This window comes from Accipiter gentilis, chromosome 18, assembly GCF_929443795.1.
Source record: "Accipiter gentilis chromosome 18, bAccGen1.1, whole genome shotgun sequence".
NCBI lineage: Eukaryota > Metazoa > Chordata > Aves > Accipitriformes > Accipitridae > Astur > Astur gentilis.
The window spans coordinates 12,771,997-12,787,101 of record NC_064897.1 but is presented as its reverse complement, the minus strand read 5'-3'; the positions used below and the strand labels follow the sequence as shown (position 1 = coordinate 12,787,101).

The following is a 15,105-nucleotide window of genomic DNA, read 5'->3' as shown; positions in this document are numbered from 1 at the left end:
TTTCCTTGCATTCATATAAACTATGTGACTGTGTAATTAATTTGTCACAGAAATGAACTAAATTCTAAATTACAATGGCAAAAAGTTTCATATTTTTCTAAGTTTCTCCTGTTTTTTCTGTTTGTGTGGTTTAGTGTGTCCCCCTCAGCATTAATATTGCATGCAATACCTGTGTCACAGAAAAGGTAAATTTCCTTATGAATACCTGTTCTTGAGACCTTTGTTATGCTATCTCCATTTTTATATGGGGCAATTTCCTGGTAGCGTATGTCCAGTTCATAAGGAGGAGACATTTTATATCCAAGTCATCTGCTGAACTAAGGGCGGGGGGGAGGGGGGGGGGGGGGAGGAAGATACCCGAGATCTTTGGGTAGAACTCAGTACCTCAGTTCCCCTTTAGTCGTCATATTGCTTTTCTGTGTATTCCCTCCTTTTCTAAGTTTTTAATACTGATGGCCTTGGGTTTCTTGTGGAACACATGGATGGATTTTTTTTTTGCTTGTTTTTTGAGGCCATCATCACTAAGTTTTGTTACTGATAAAGTGTCTTTTCCTGGGGCACCCACCAATCCCTCTACCAAAGAAAAAGTGTCCATTGATATGAGACATAGTTACCATTGCAGCCAGTTCTCAGTCTGTAGTCAAATACGATTTCTGCAAAGCAGCATGCTTTTCCAGTCCTACTTTTGATAAGCACCATTTCCTAGATTTGTTTTTCTTGTCAGGAGGAACAAACAAACAAACTGGTCTTGCAGAACATTGTGCTGGTTGAGAACTTACTGGCCTTCTTTGGCCCACTGTTAGGTAGTTTTGAAGTTATTCTGCTTCTCTTAATACCTGAAGTTCACTGCTCTTCTGCTGCTGGAAGTTTTCTCTTTGCTTATTGCAGTCTGATTCTAGTCATCCTTTAATTTTTTTGTCATTGTAGAGATTCATTTAATATAGGTGTTCTCAGAGCATATTAATTGTTTCTCTGAAGACATTTAGTATGTTCATGTTTGTGTATGATTTTGCATTCAGAGTTGAGAGAGAAAAACATAAACATTCTTTTTTAGTTCTGCTGTTGCGTAAGTTTTTGCGGCTTTTTAGAAACTGGTGGAATATTGTAGAGTATCATCAACATGTAGTGGTGGTCCTGTCAAGGGTTCAGCAACTTAAAAACTTTTAGGCTTTCAGAGCATGTAGGCAGGTGAATCTAGAGGAATAATCCACTGAGTTAGAAAACGGATGCTGGTAACGGTCCTTGGCAAGCTGAGAAAAAGTGAGTGAAGAAATTCTATATTACTTGTCTTAAACTTGGCTGTTAAAAATAATGAGTATTTGAATAGTTAATGTGCTGTGACAACCTGCATTTTCCAGTATGGTTTCTGGTACTGGGGAAAAAACTACCCCCAAAACCCAATCAAAAAAACCCCAGCAATAATACAACCCCACCCCCCCACCCCCCCCAAAAAAAAAAAAAAAAAAAAAGAAGTACTACTTGCCATGCCTTCTGCTGTACAAGGCATTGGAAGTTACTTGAAGACATATCAAATGAACTCTTAATGTAGTCTAGGTGACCACTACAAGATGTTAGGCATAATGAAAGGACAAATAGTAGAGTGAGCACAAAACAGTGGGACATTTTAGGCAAAATAATTGCATATAGCAATCTTCTGTAAATATAAGACTGCATGTGGGCATGCTACCAACTGCTTTCACATACTGATTCCAGTGGGTATGCTCTCAATGTTAAGATCAGTAATGCAAGGTTTGCTCATGAGGAGTAAATGCCTTCAGTAACATTGAATAACAGTACACAAGTTCACTGGAGTCTTTCATCCTTTGTTTAGAAGGGGGGAAGAAACTAATAATGAAATTTGGTGCTCATTCTACCACCTGTAACTTCCAGAATTCATTAAGGGGTGACTGTATTTGGTATGACTCTTAGCAGAGTAACACTTGTTGAAACATAGAAAACATAGACAAGCAGCTTCAGTCCTCATTTGGATTTCATGTCTATTACTCTCTTGGCAGAATATCTTCTCTCCATTAGAGCACTGCAGATGCAGATAGAAAATGTAAAGGCATTCTGCCTGAACACTTAGATGTTGAGACAAAAAGAAGGTTTATCCAGATGTCTAAAATATTACTTTTAGATTTATTGGAAAAATTGCATATTGAATATTCTAAAAAGGAGATTTGGTTATTTTGAATTTAGGAAAAAAAACCTGTATTGCTAGATATTTTTATATCCTGTTTGTTAAAGTCACTGGTCATTACTGCCCATTAATAATGGTGGGTATGGGTACACTGGAGAAATTAAACTTCTTATGTGTTGACTTATTTTCTCTTGAAGTAACATATCCACCAATCCGGACCCAATCTATCATATTTAAAATCAAATGCAAAATTTTGAGATTTAGGTTTTGGGGGAAAAATGAAGAGATTGGTTTAAAGTTGTGCATAATAGTAGAGTTTGATTTATTAGAAGCCCTCTAGATCTGTATAATTATCTGGTGGGAAGCTGATTTGGTGTGACTTACCGTCCAGAGATCCTGAAGTGACAGCCTGAACTGCTCCTTTATCTTTGGAGAGAAGAGACTTTACCCATTAGTAACGGATTGCTGGATATATTATTTTAGAGAAAAAAAGAAAAAAACAGGTAAGATTTTTCTCCTCTTCTACTATTTCCTGTCTACTACAAAGGCACTCTGTGTCATCTTTGCTGTATCAGCTGTTGGTTATTTGATGACGTGATCAGGTAGTCTCAAACTACACAATATCTGAATGTAATGATTCCTGCAAATAATTCATACTGTGGCTGCAGACTATAAATAGGCATTCTGGAAAAATAATCACTTCTAGTTGCAAGTTGCATATGTTGAAGATTTAAGGATGCTGGTTTGGGGCTTTTGAAAGTAAAAATTGGGTAGAGCAAGAAAAGTAGTAGCTTCTGTAGATAATCCATATAGAGTATCTGTGTTTTCTTTGTACATGACTGGACAAAAGTTAATGACACTGAGTCAATCTGCAGTTTGTCGTAAAACAATGTTTCCCATCTGACAAGAAATACAATTAAGCCTTATGAACTTGTGTTTTAAACAGTTTTAGAAATGTGCCTGACACAAAGTTTATGATGTGTTGTTTTCAGAAGGTATTGCCTTTTGATATTATATTGTAATAAACTTGGAATGTGGTAATGCATGCACTGTACTGAGACTTCAGGTTATTTTTGACCTCTAGCAGGCATTGGCAAGACTGAAATTTTAATTTCTCAGTGTGATTGAAGTTCAAGATATGGGGGGGTTTTGCTTGTTTTTTCTGTCAGTGTTTGACAGATCTAAGTTTAGGTTTAGTTGCTTAGTTTAGTTTGATGAAACTGCTTTATGGGCAAGACAGCTATTTCAAGGACTTAAAAACTGGAGAATAAAAAATTGTTTGAACAAATGCACACATGTATTTTACCCGTATCTGTTGATGGTGAGTTTGATCGACTTTAATACCTTTAAGTGGGTCAGGTTGGGTGGGGCTTTGAGCAATCTAATCTGGTAGGAGGTGTCGCTGCCCATGGTAGGGTGGGTGGAACAGGATGATTTTTACAGGTCCCTTCCAACCCAAACCATTCTATGATTCTGTAAGTATAAATTTCAATCTTCATTATTAATTTGAAGTAATAAATACTGCATTGAGGTTACTGTAGTGTAAATGAGATTTGGATCTTGAGTGTTTTGAATTTCATAGATGTGCTGGGATTTCTTAGCATGGTGAGTCACTACAGTGTAAGTATACAATATTGCTGTTGTTGGAGCATAGGAAATTATAGGGCAAGGTAAAAAAGCGTAGGTAGGTTTTTGCTAAAAATCTTCACAAATCTTAAGATACTTATTAGTGGGGGAAACGGGGAAGAACAAATATGGTGTGAAGGATCCTAAAGCTTTTTGCCAGGGAATTATATGTTTGTGGCTAGCTCAGTACTTAGAAAACATTCTTTAACTTCCCTTAAAAAAAAGAAGGGGGGGGGAGAGAGAATAAAAATGTGAAAAATGTCCTCCTATTTTTTGTCTTTTACGGTCTTGAAATATACGTACATATTTTTAGTCCTATAGCAAGTATTTAGTCCTTGGGGATAACACAGGTTTTTCTCTTCACAGACACTATATTGTTTTATGAAGATCATGGAAAATAATTTGCTAGGTCTGAGGCAAAAATAGACTTTTCAGTTCTGCAGCCACAGTTGGAAAACAACACAGGTTTTAGGGACAAAACAGCACAGCTGGGTTTTAGGGACAAAACATGCTGAGTGGTGTTCTACTGCTGTTTTCTTGTCGTTCAATCAAATTTGCAGCCTTGGGGCGGATTACGGTAAGAGCTTACAAATTCATCTTTAGTCTTCAGAGAAACCTTAGCACTGCGTACATAGTTGCAGTGTTACTTATACCCAAACTCCTGTTGGAGCTGCCTCATCAGTTTGCTTTGAACTGGAATTGCTACAGAAGAGAGGTTGTTGTGGTTTAACCCCAGCCAGCAACTAAGCACCATGCAGCTGCTCACTTGCTTCCCCCTGCACCCAGTGGGATCGGGGAGTGAATTGGGGAAGGAAAAAAAAAAAAGTAAAACTCGTGGTTTGAGATAAGAATAGTTTAACAGAACAGAATGGAAGAAAATAATAATGATAATAAAAATAATAATAAAATGACAATAATAAGAATTGGAATATACAAAACAGGTGATGCGCAATGCAATTGCTTACCACTTGCTGACCAATGCCCAGTTGGTTCCTGAGCAGTGATTCCCCCCAGGCCAACTCCCCCCAGTTTATATACTGGGCATGACGTCCCATGGTATGGAATATCCCTTTGGCCAGTTTGGGTCAGCTGCCCTGGCTGTGTCCCCTCCCAACTTCTTGTGCCCCTCCAGCCTTCTTGCTGGCTGGGCTTGAGAAGCTGAAAAATCTTTGACTTAGCGTAAACACTATTTAACAACAACTGAAAACATCAGTATATTATCAATGTTCTTCTCATACTAAACCCAAAACATAGCACTATATCAGCTACTAGAAAGAAAATTACCTCGATCCCAGTTGAAACCAGGATGGGTACAGATGGAAGAGCTGAGGAAGAGGGGAAGGAGGGGGAGGAGCAGAACAGATGTGGAAAAAGAAGTTTCCAATGGTTTAGAGTGGTGATGCGGTTTGTGCTACTGGCTGGTCAACTCATTTGCCCTACTACTATTCTCTGGATGAGAAGAAAAATCAATCATGTGGATACACAATTCATTGCAGCCAATGATGGAATGTGTGTCTTAAAATCACTTTCCTATTACCCTTGTAAGGTCAGAGCACAAAAGAAAAAGTTTGTGCCTCCCTCCCCAACTGTAAAATTTACATACTCATTTTGCAAATGAAATAATTGTAAATATAAACCAAATACTTATAAAAATACCAATAATCATTGTAGCCAGTACTAGCTTAGGTGCATGTATCTTGCGATTTCTGTGTTTCTCCTTAATTATTGTTGGACCTTTTCTTATTTTTTTGTTTGAGAAGGAGAGGCCATTTTCTTTAAGTAAGAACTTTCCTAAATACTTCTGAAGTAATAGTGGCATCATAAAATACATGTATAAATAATTAATACAACTTCCAAGTTACTGAAGTTAAAAGTTTTAGACAGAACTGTAAGATAACTGTTTATTGGCTTTGTGTAGTATTTACAAAAAGCATTAAGCTGTTTCAGATTTAATGTGAGTAAGGTAAGGTGGGTAAGGATGTATGGTTTCTTTACTTCTGCCTTGTCACAAGAAAGGAGGACGTTAGAGAACATTACTGTTATCAAATGCAGAAGATTGGAGAACTGTTGAGAAATACAGAATAACAGTGCAGTATTTTGAAAGACAAGGGGATGTTGGTCTGTGAAGGGGAAAGTTATTCAGAAGCATTTCTGTGGGAAGAGTTGGTCAGTGCATTGTTTGAGATTGGTTTTATGCTATACAATATTATAGAATATTATATAGAATAGAAAAAAATTATTATACCATGGAATAATTATTGAGAGTTCTAAAGTTCAGACAGAAATTTATTTCAGGTTATGCTTCTGTTTTTCTTTTTAAGAATTGCATGGTCATTAAGAATTTCTTTTCCTTTTAGTGTGTTGGAGGTTGAGCAAGAAAAGTCAAACTGAAAGATCTATCAAATTCGTATGAATGAGTGCCGTATAACATGCTGATACAGTTGTTCTGTTCTTTTCTCATTAGTGTGTAGTTGGTGGGTGCAATGCCAGCTTTGCATCTCAGGGAGGACTTGCCCGTCATGTGCCAACACACTTCAGCCAGCAGAACTCTTCAAAAGTTGCCAGTCAGCCAAAGGCCAAAGAAGAATCTCCATCTAAAGCTGGAATGAATAAAAGAAGAAAGTTAAAGAACAAGAGACGACGATCATTACGTAAGTATTTCCAGAAGTAGAAGTTCTTGAAAGTTTTGTCTTAGATAGGAAGTTCCTCTTCAGTGTGGTTGTTTCTCTGCAGAAGTGGGTCTGATAGATTTGGTGGTATTTAGCATTATATTATTGGCATCCCTTGTGATGGGAGGAAGACAATTCCAGATTCTGTGTTCCTTTTTAGGGTAAAGCATCTATATGTTCAGTAGAAGAGATCAGTTTTCTGTAAGCAACAGTTTGAATTTACAATTCAAAAGATGCTTTTCATTTTAGAGTCACTTTTGGTTTATTAACTATGTTACTGTTGGAAAATGTTCTGTTTAGTGAGGATGAGATCTGAAGTTCACTATTGCAGACAGAGATTGCAGATTCATATAAATTAGAGATAAATGCATATTATATAAGCTCTCTTTTGAGCACATTTCATTAGCTTAATGACAGTTTTATGAGCATAACCAAGATCTAATTTGGGGCAGATTTGACTTGCTACGTTTTTTAAATCCTGCTCTGCACAGTTGATATTTGTTAATTTTATGTGAACCAATGTGCTGAGAAGTGTGACTTGTCATTTAAAGTAAGAATTGTTTCCTCTAGCAAGTAATAATCACTTACCTAGTACATTTTCTAGTCGCGTTTGATCCAGTTGTTTGATTCCTGAGTTGTCCTAGCATCAGACCCTAAATAACCATGTCAAATTTATTTAGAGAACAGAAATGGTTAGGAAAGACTAGGCTTGTTAAAAACATTACCTTTGTTTTATAATTGCTTTGGATGCAACTCCACAGTACTGAACTGATTCTTTACTAATTTTAAACTGTTACAGTGACAGTTAGAGACATGTAAAAACTGATTTAGATATTTTTTTTTCCCTGCTGCTATGCCAACAGCTGAAGAAAAAACTTCTGTTAATTTTTACCTGTGGTGTAAAGGCAACCTTACAGTATTGAAGTGCCAGACACCTTTTTTATGAACCACTGGACCCATTATATCTCATACTGTCCATAGAAATGGAGCTCTGTTCATAAGCAGGCAATTATTTCAGTCCTGTCTCCTGGCTGGTGGTAGGATTTTAGTGATGGTGTGCTGTAAAACTTTTGTTACTTCGCTGGGTCAGTAATTACAATCTTATTTTTCCAGAACTCTTCTGTGGCAGAATACTTCGCTGTATTGATCTTTCTCTTCCTGTGATGAAGTCGTTACCAATTATTCAAATAGTACTGCAACAATGAATGCACATACTAGTGGTCTTAAGTGGTTACTCTGTCACTTGATTGTGACCATTCTTATCTTAATACCTCACCTGTGTTTTAAGCAACTGCAATTTGTGAAGCAGTGGTCATGTTTCTGCCTTAAATGCAAAGAAGCCTGTCCTGGACAGTTACATTATCACCTAAAATTCTGAAAAGTTTATTTCCTCTTTCTGTCTTCCACACTGTGTGACAACTATGAAGTTCAGTGCTAAAAGAGTCACTGTTAACTTTGGTTATGTTTTTTTTCTTTCAGTTTTTTTAAAATGCTTTTATCTTTTTAGTTTATCTTGGATTCAATGAGAGACTTCCTTGGAATAGTTGCAGGTTCCTAAAAGATGATCTTGATTTGTGGACTGTGTTACTCAAAATATAGATGTCCAAGACTGGACACTTCAGAATTTTCACTTTCAGAGATTTCTGAGTTGCATCTTATCTTACTTCTCCATATTGATTTTGTTAGGTGGCTGATTTAATGCACCTTAATTCAGTTTTCCCCTCCACAGTATATGCAGAAATAGTTTTTCAGGTTGGCATTTTATTAGTAATTGATGAACATTATTGACTTACAAGTTTCAAATCAGAGCTTCATAGTTAAAACTTCAAATTATCTGCTAAGGTGTTCTAGTCATAATAAGAATTTACTTCAGAATTCTTGAATGAATCTATGGCAAAAAAAAGTAAGTAGTAAATATTATGGGACTGTTAAAGACCAGACTGTAGTACTTGAATGCTCTGCTGTCCTGATCAAGTGTTGCGCAGGAAGAAAAATGACAGCTGCTTGAGCAATTTTTTTATCTTCTTGCCTCTTGAGATGAATGCAATGCTGGCTGTAGAGTTTTGCCTTAAGGCAAAAATCATCTCTAAACGAGTTGGGAACTGACTACTGTAATGTATTTCTCCAGAGGGTATGTGACCCAGAAATATATCCAAAGTTGATGGCATTTTCTGAAAATGCGAAGTATCGGTAGCTTTTCTTTAAAACTTTGTGTGGATTATTGTTGATTAGGTGAATTTAACAAAGGGCTGATAAAATTTAGCTTGTCTTTCTGTTTCTTAGTTTTAGTTGAAGACTGAAGAGTGCAAGTTTGTGTGTTTTGCCTTTTCAAGAAGAATGGGGGAGGGGAAGGACTTTTATCTAAGAAGAGAAAGTAACAAAATAACAGCATTAAGTATTTGCAGTCTAGAGTATATAAAGCTAGGAACATAGATTTATATTTAGATATTTTAAAAGTGTCCAAAAGGAGAGGTGTTGAACATATGTACCAGGTTCTCTGCAAGTTGTGTTACAGGAAGTTATGACAAATGGATGTCAAGCAAGATGCTATTTGATAGTGTACAATCTGTTTAAATCATTCACAAATAATCATTTGATGAAAAATTATAGTTTGCATCCCAAAACAATTTTTCTCCTGGAAAAAATGTTATCAACGTGTTTGTTCTATCTCCTCTTGGTTTGATTAGACCTAGGCTTTTTTTTTGCAAGGCGTGAGTGGCTTACTAAATATTTATTGGCAATTGATTGCTAATACATGCTGCTATTGCAGCATACTTACAGCAAATCAATAAATTCGCTTCATCTGTTTTATATCTGAAGGTTAACACTCTTCTGAGACATTAATGCATAAATAAAGGAGACTTTACTGTGACTTTATATGTGATGACAATGTGATCTTCTAACTTAGACTATAAAGAGAATTCTTACTGTTACTTCATTCTTCTTTTTCCCTTTTTTTGTAACATCTTGCCATTCTTAAACTATTTTGGATTTCTTTTTTCCTGTCTGTTAACAGTATGTGGGTTTTTTTTAAGTTTGGAAATTAGTACTCTTATGATGAAAGCATGTTTTACTATAGACACCCTTATAGCTGGTTACATTAATGGTGCTATAGAGACCATCTGATTTGCCATATAAATGTTGATGTTCCAGAATAATTCTGGATTCCAGTCAGTAGCTTGCTTTTTCTTCTGGATAGCCTTATACACATTCACTGCCCCATGTAGTCTGTCATTTAGAGGTATAGAGCCAAACATATTGAAAGTGTTTGTCTCTAAAATAGGTAACAGTATTGCTGTTTTGAAGCTACTCTCAAAGAATTTTTCAGAACCTAAGATTATATTTACAATATTGTCACTTGCTTTTCCAATAGCAAAGATGATGCTATAGTTATTAACAAGCATGACAATTAATTTCACTGGAGAAATGTAAGCAAGATAAGGAAACTTAACTGTTCATGGAGTTGACAGTAAGACTATGTTAGTTATCTAAGACTTGGACTTTAATTTAGTAGGCTACTGGGATGAAGATTCTAATTTATTTGATTTAATTGATGTGTACTTGGAACTTATATTAAGCAGGAAGGGAGATATCTTACTCTGAAAATAATTTTGAGGGAATAGGTTTAAGATACATAGAAGATACAGCATTAACACTCAGTAAGGAATAAATAAAACTAATCATATGCCTTTGACAATCTATGCCCTTTCTTCTGCATCTGTTGAATATTATTCAATGGTAAATCCTGAAGAAATTTGCTATGTGAAACCAAAAGCAAAAATTGGGGATTGTCTTTTCCTTTCTACCCTCCCTTCCTTCTTCCCTCATATTTATTTGTAAAATATTTATATGCTTGCATCACTGACCACCTGCAGCATGAGCTGTGGTTCGATGTTACCACTTAGAGTGAGAAAACGTTTCAGTGAGGTGATTGCCTAATTGGCAGTATCCAGCTGAGATAGAGTAAGGACAGGACATAATGTACAGATGAATGCTTAACAACAATTAGTCATAGTAGTGTAGCAAATACTACCTTTAAGTGGAATTTGTAGTTTGTTTTGAAATAATGGATAGATAATCTTGGTGAAAAGGAATATAGATGTTGTTTTAAATGAAGACAGCAGAACCTTGAATCACTGTTTTTGCATATTATAGGATGATACATAGTCGATAATGTAATATCAACTCATGACTCATATTCTTAATTTTAATTTTAGTGTGTTATATAGAGAACTACTGCTCTCAAATAAGGCTTAAAAAATCTGATACTTTCATTCATACTTTATTTGCTCATGTGATTTTACTACTGTACTATATGGTATATTTTTAAATATTTGTGTGAAGTATTTCTAACAGTATGCAAATATATGCCTAGTAGCAGTTATTTTTTAGTTATAGTATTTTTAGTGTAGAATTGATAGACCTTCTTTACACTCCTAATCAGAATTCAGTAATTTTTTACTGTTCAAGAAACACTTAACTATAAACATCCTTTCTGAAACAAAAAGTGCTTTACTAGGGCCTGCTGGTTTTAGACTACTTGTAAAATATCAGATGGATGTTAATTGCGCTTTACTCATTATAAATTGAAGTGTACTGTGTGATGTAGTTGGTGCTTTTTGGCTAGAAAATAATCTGTTTACTAATAATCAAAGAACATGGAATGACAATTTGTACATAGAAACGTATCAAGCAGTGTGGAGTTTTTAATATGACTTTTCAGCATTATTACTTGTAGAGATAAAAGGTTTCTTGACGAGCTAGTGTTTTCTGTATGTTCACAGTAATTCTTACTTAATACTTTGCTTTGTGTTCCACTGCAGTATGAAGCAGTTTTGGTTTTAGTGCCATTGTTGATCTCTTTGCAGCATCCCAGAACTCACTGGAAATAGCTGGATTTTTCAGTCATTATAAATTAGATCAGACCAGATTGTTTTTAGTAAAGTTAAGAAATAAGGTATAGATACAATTCTGCTTTTAAGATGTTGATTGTATGCACTATCATGTTTTGAAGTACTTTAATACTATTTTTCAAAAAGTCACAGCAGCAATATTGAAACTATTGACTGTGCTGAAAGGGTGACTTGGCCAGTTAGGTTCCCATAAACGTCACAACCTAACTGGGCTGCTTTTGCATTAAATTAGAACTCACATTTATTAATGAGTTCTGCATTTATTTTCTTTGCACTGTAACTTTTTTTAAAACAGATTATAGCAATGGATGTTCCCAGAGGTACTCACCAAAATTAATGAATTCTTAATTTTGAAGATTAAAAAAGAATAGAATTCACTTGAAACTTAAAAAAAATGAGTGAGTGTAATTCAGTTTGTCAAAATAGCTGTTTCATCTACAAGGAGTCTGTTTTGACCAAACTTAAATGAATTGTGCCCCTCTTGGAGTCATTTCTTCCTCAGTTAAATGAATGTTTACAACTCATTGACAAGGTAGTGCTACTGTCATAATGATAAATGATTTACTAATGACACCTCTCCTATTTACATGCTTGACTGTGTTTGAATGCTTTCAATGTGTATAACACTAAGGGTCTCTTTTCCTTCTTTTCTAGCAAGACCTCATGACTTCTTTGATGCGCAAACACTGGATGCTATAAGACATCGAGCCATCTGCTTTAACCTCTCGGCACATATAGAAAGTTTAGGAAAAGGCCACAGTGTTGTATTTCATAGTACCGTAAGTATATATATTATACATTCTATTTATTTATCTATGTGTCTAAAAAATCTAATACTTGGAAAGATTTCTGTTTTCTTCTTACTGCAGTAGGCATTTAATCAGAAGTAAGTAACAGTGGGTATTTTACGTTGTTGATTTGTCCATTTCTATTAGTAAATTAACTTTTTACAAGTAGTGTTAATAGTTGTTCTAGCTCACAAATTGAAGAGCTTGCAACATTTCCTGTCTGATACACTTGGGGAAATATCTAACAACAAGTATGTGTTGCAGAAAAATTTGTCTATATCTTCTAAATAAGAATGCAATTCAGATGACATTTCCATAGTCGTGAGTGTCAGTGCTAATTTATCACAAGGAATATTTTGGGGGTAATTGTATAATTGAATATTTAAAGATGCTGATCTGAAATTGGGTTTTATTCCTTTTTTTCAGTTTAAAAGATATAATCCTGAATAAATGTATTGTCCCCCCCTTTTTTTTCCTTTTAATAAACTTACTACCAGAATGTCAGTTAATTGCTAGAAGGAGAAAAGTACCAGGTGGGAAACTGGCCTTTAGTCCTGTTTCCATATACTGTTTTGTTAATTTCACTTGTGTTTGGATAGGCTAGAGATCGGGATTAATTTAGAGAAGTTCATAATGGGGGGGGAAAAAAAGCACTGAATTGGGGTACAGGGATCAGAAGTTCAAAAAGCTATGTAACCTCAGGTTTTCTTAACCAAATAGGGAGATACGGGCACATAAAAAGTAGAGACTCAGCTGAAGAAAAAAATTAAGAGATGGGACAAAATGGGGGGGGGGAGGAAGGGGGAGCACGCTTTGTAAATTGGCAGACTAGTGCAAGATGAACTACAAATTGTCCAAAGAAGGAATGCTGACTGCTGTGCCTTTAGTTATGGCTTAAGGTTAACGCGATTCAAACTATTGAACTGTCAGTCTTTCCGTAAATAAAAGTTGATTTTATGTGCGTGAAACTTATTTTGTCCTGTTCTACAAGACTGATGATTGCTATAAATATCTGTGGCCTGTATTAGAAATTTTTCCTAAATGATTATTCCTGAACTTTATGTGCATTGAGCACCAGCTGCAAGTGGAGGTTTGCAGGTGGCTGAGCTGTTACTGTATTTAAATCTCATTCTAGTTTTGCTGGCCAACATGGATTTTGCAATGCTGTGAGAAAAGCAGATTCTCTTCCAACTCACAGCTTGCTTTAATCTGAAAGGTTATCCAGACAGACCACTTGGTTGTGGAAGCTCACCTCTGGCTATTGGAATAATTCATAGGAGATGGAATTAGAGGGAGGAATGTGCTCTAAAACTGCTTTGAATTAACTTGGAGGAAGTGGTGAAAAATCCTTTTAGCTTATCCATGCATGTGTCACTTGAGATGGTAGGGGGTTGATTAGATCTGAAATTGCTTCGACTGCATTTGTGGGAGAGGTTGTAGCAGTGGGAGAACTGTTCTAGGATTCCAGCCCTATGCTGCACTTTGCTACACTATTTTCATGTGCTGCTACAGTTGCGTGGGCTTGTGCTGGACATCAGCTATATTGATGAGATTCAGCCTAAAAACTGCTTTAAAAAGAAAAGGTAGAATAGAAGCAATCTTGCGGAGGTACACTGTTATACTGAGCTAGTGGTCACCTCTGATGCAAACACATTTTATATAACTTGAAAGCATTAGGACACTGAATTTGAATAGTGATGGGCTAAATAGCATAATACAGTTTGTGTGGTCCACCTTCAGAAAAAATGTGTAGTTATGAGGGGCATTAATTTGAAATTGAAAAAAAATGAAGATAAAATTGTCTTGCTGTCTGAAAACTGACATAAATGATGTAGGTTTCTTTTTTATGCAGCATAAGAATAATGTCAGCATAATGCAGTATTTTACAGGATAGATATCCTAGTGAAAAATTATTAATGTGCATAATTTTTAAGCAATCACTGTAGGTACATTTCATCTTCTATGAAAATGCACTGCTCTTATATATATATATTATTTTTTTTTTAAACCCATCCTTTTCTTTATCGATGTGGAAAGCTGTAGAATGCAGTTATCACCTTTTTGAAGAAATGTTTTTTTGCCATCCAGGGTTCATCTTTGACTTCATTATGGGGGTTTTTTTCTGCTTAGCTTTTTTTATTGGAGTTAAATTGTTCGTACTTTGATTCTCTGAATTGTCAGATGGAGAAAGTCAAGCATTTCCATTTAACCTAAAGAGCAGATACTATACTGATTAAAAACTGCAGCTTATAGGTTACCCTGTCCTCCATGCCCCCCCTTCCCCCCCCCGCCCCTAGTTTTTTGAAATGACTAGAATTCTCTAAAATACTTGAATACTAAAGTGTTCTTCACTGTTTTTAGCTTTTTTAGATATTTCAGTTCAGCAATCACATGTATTGATACTAGTTTTATGTATTTTGAAATCTTAAAACTTTCAAACACAATAAGTGAATAAAGTAAGATGCATACCAATTTATAGGGTGAATTTTTTTTCATCTTCCAGAAGAGGTCAGCAGAACTCCATTTCTGATTTGAGACAACTCTGATGCACATTTCCTTCACAGAGATAAATTAAAATTAAATTTCCCTTTTGTTTCTGGGACAGTGCATGAAATTTAAAGAATATAGTAAGAGTCTTTTTCAAATAAAGCTATACTGAGCATACATCTAGTCACTGAATTATATTTTTAAATGAAAAACTTAAATGGACTTAAGTTCTTCACAAAACATTTTTAAGTCTTCAAGGCATCATTATTGCAGACATGCTAGACTTCTTCCATTTCATTTGTAACTCTTGCAGATTTGACTATAAAGCTCTGATTACTAATGTCAAAATAGCAAATAATTTTTTCAATTGCTTTTTGCAAAACTTTTGCAATTTTTCATTTGTCTGCATCAGAGCTGTGTTTCTGACTCTAGCCTGCCTAGTGTATGGTAAAATTTTCATTGCACTAATTGTGATTAAATTG

At 35.4% G+C, this 15,105-nt stretch overlaps 1 protein-coding gene across 4 annotated transcripts in view; it reads left to right on the top strand.

Annotated features, from left to right (window-relative positions):
- AEBP2 (AE binding protein 2) overlaps positions 1-15,105 on the top strand; it is a 52,117-nt gene that overhangs the window by 26,047 nt on the left and 10,965 nt on the right. For all 4 annotated transcript variants that reach the window (XM_049821785.1, XM_049821786.1, XM_049821784.1 and 1 more), the window contains 2 exons: positions 6,231-6,417; positions 12,003-12,127. In XM_049821785.1, coding sequence (XP_049677742.1) covers positions 6,231-6,417; positions 12,003-12,127 — 312 coding nt within the window. The remainder of the gene's footprint in view (positions 1-6,230; positions 6,418-12,002; positions 12,128-15,105) is intronic.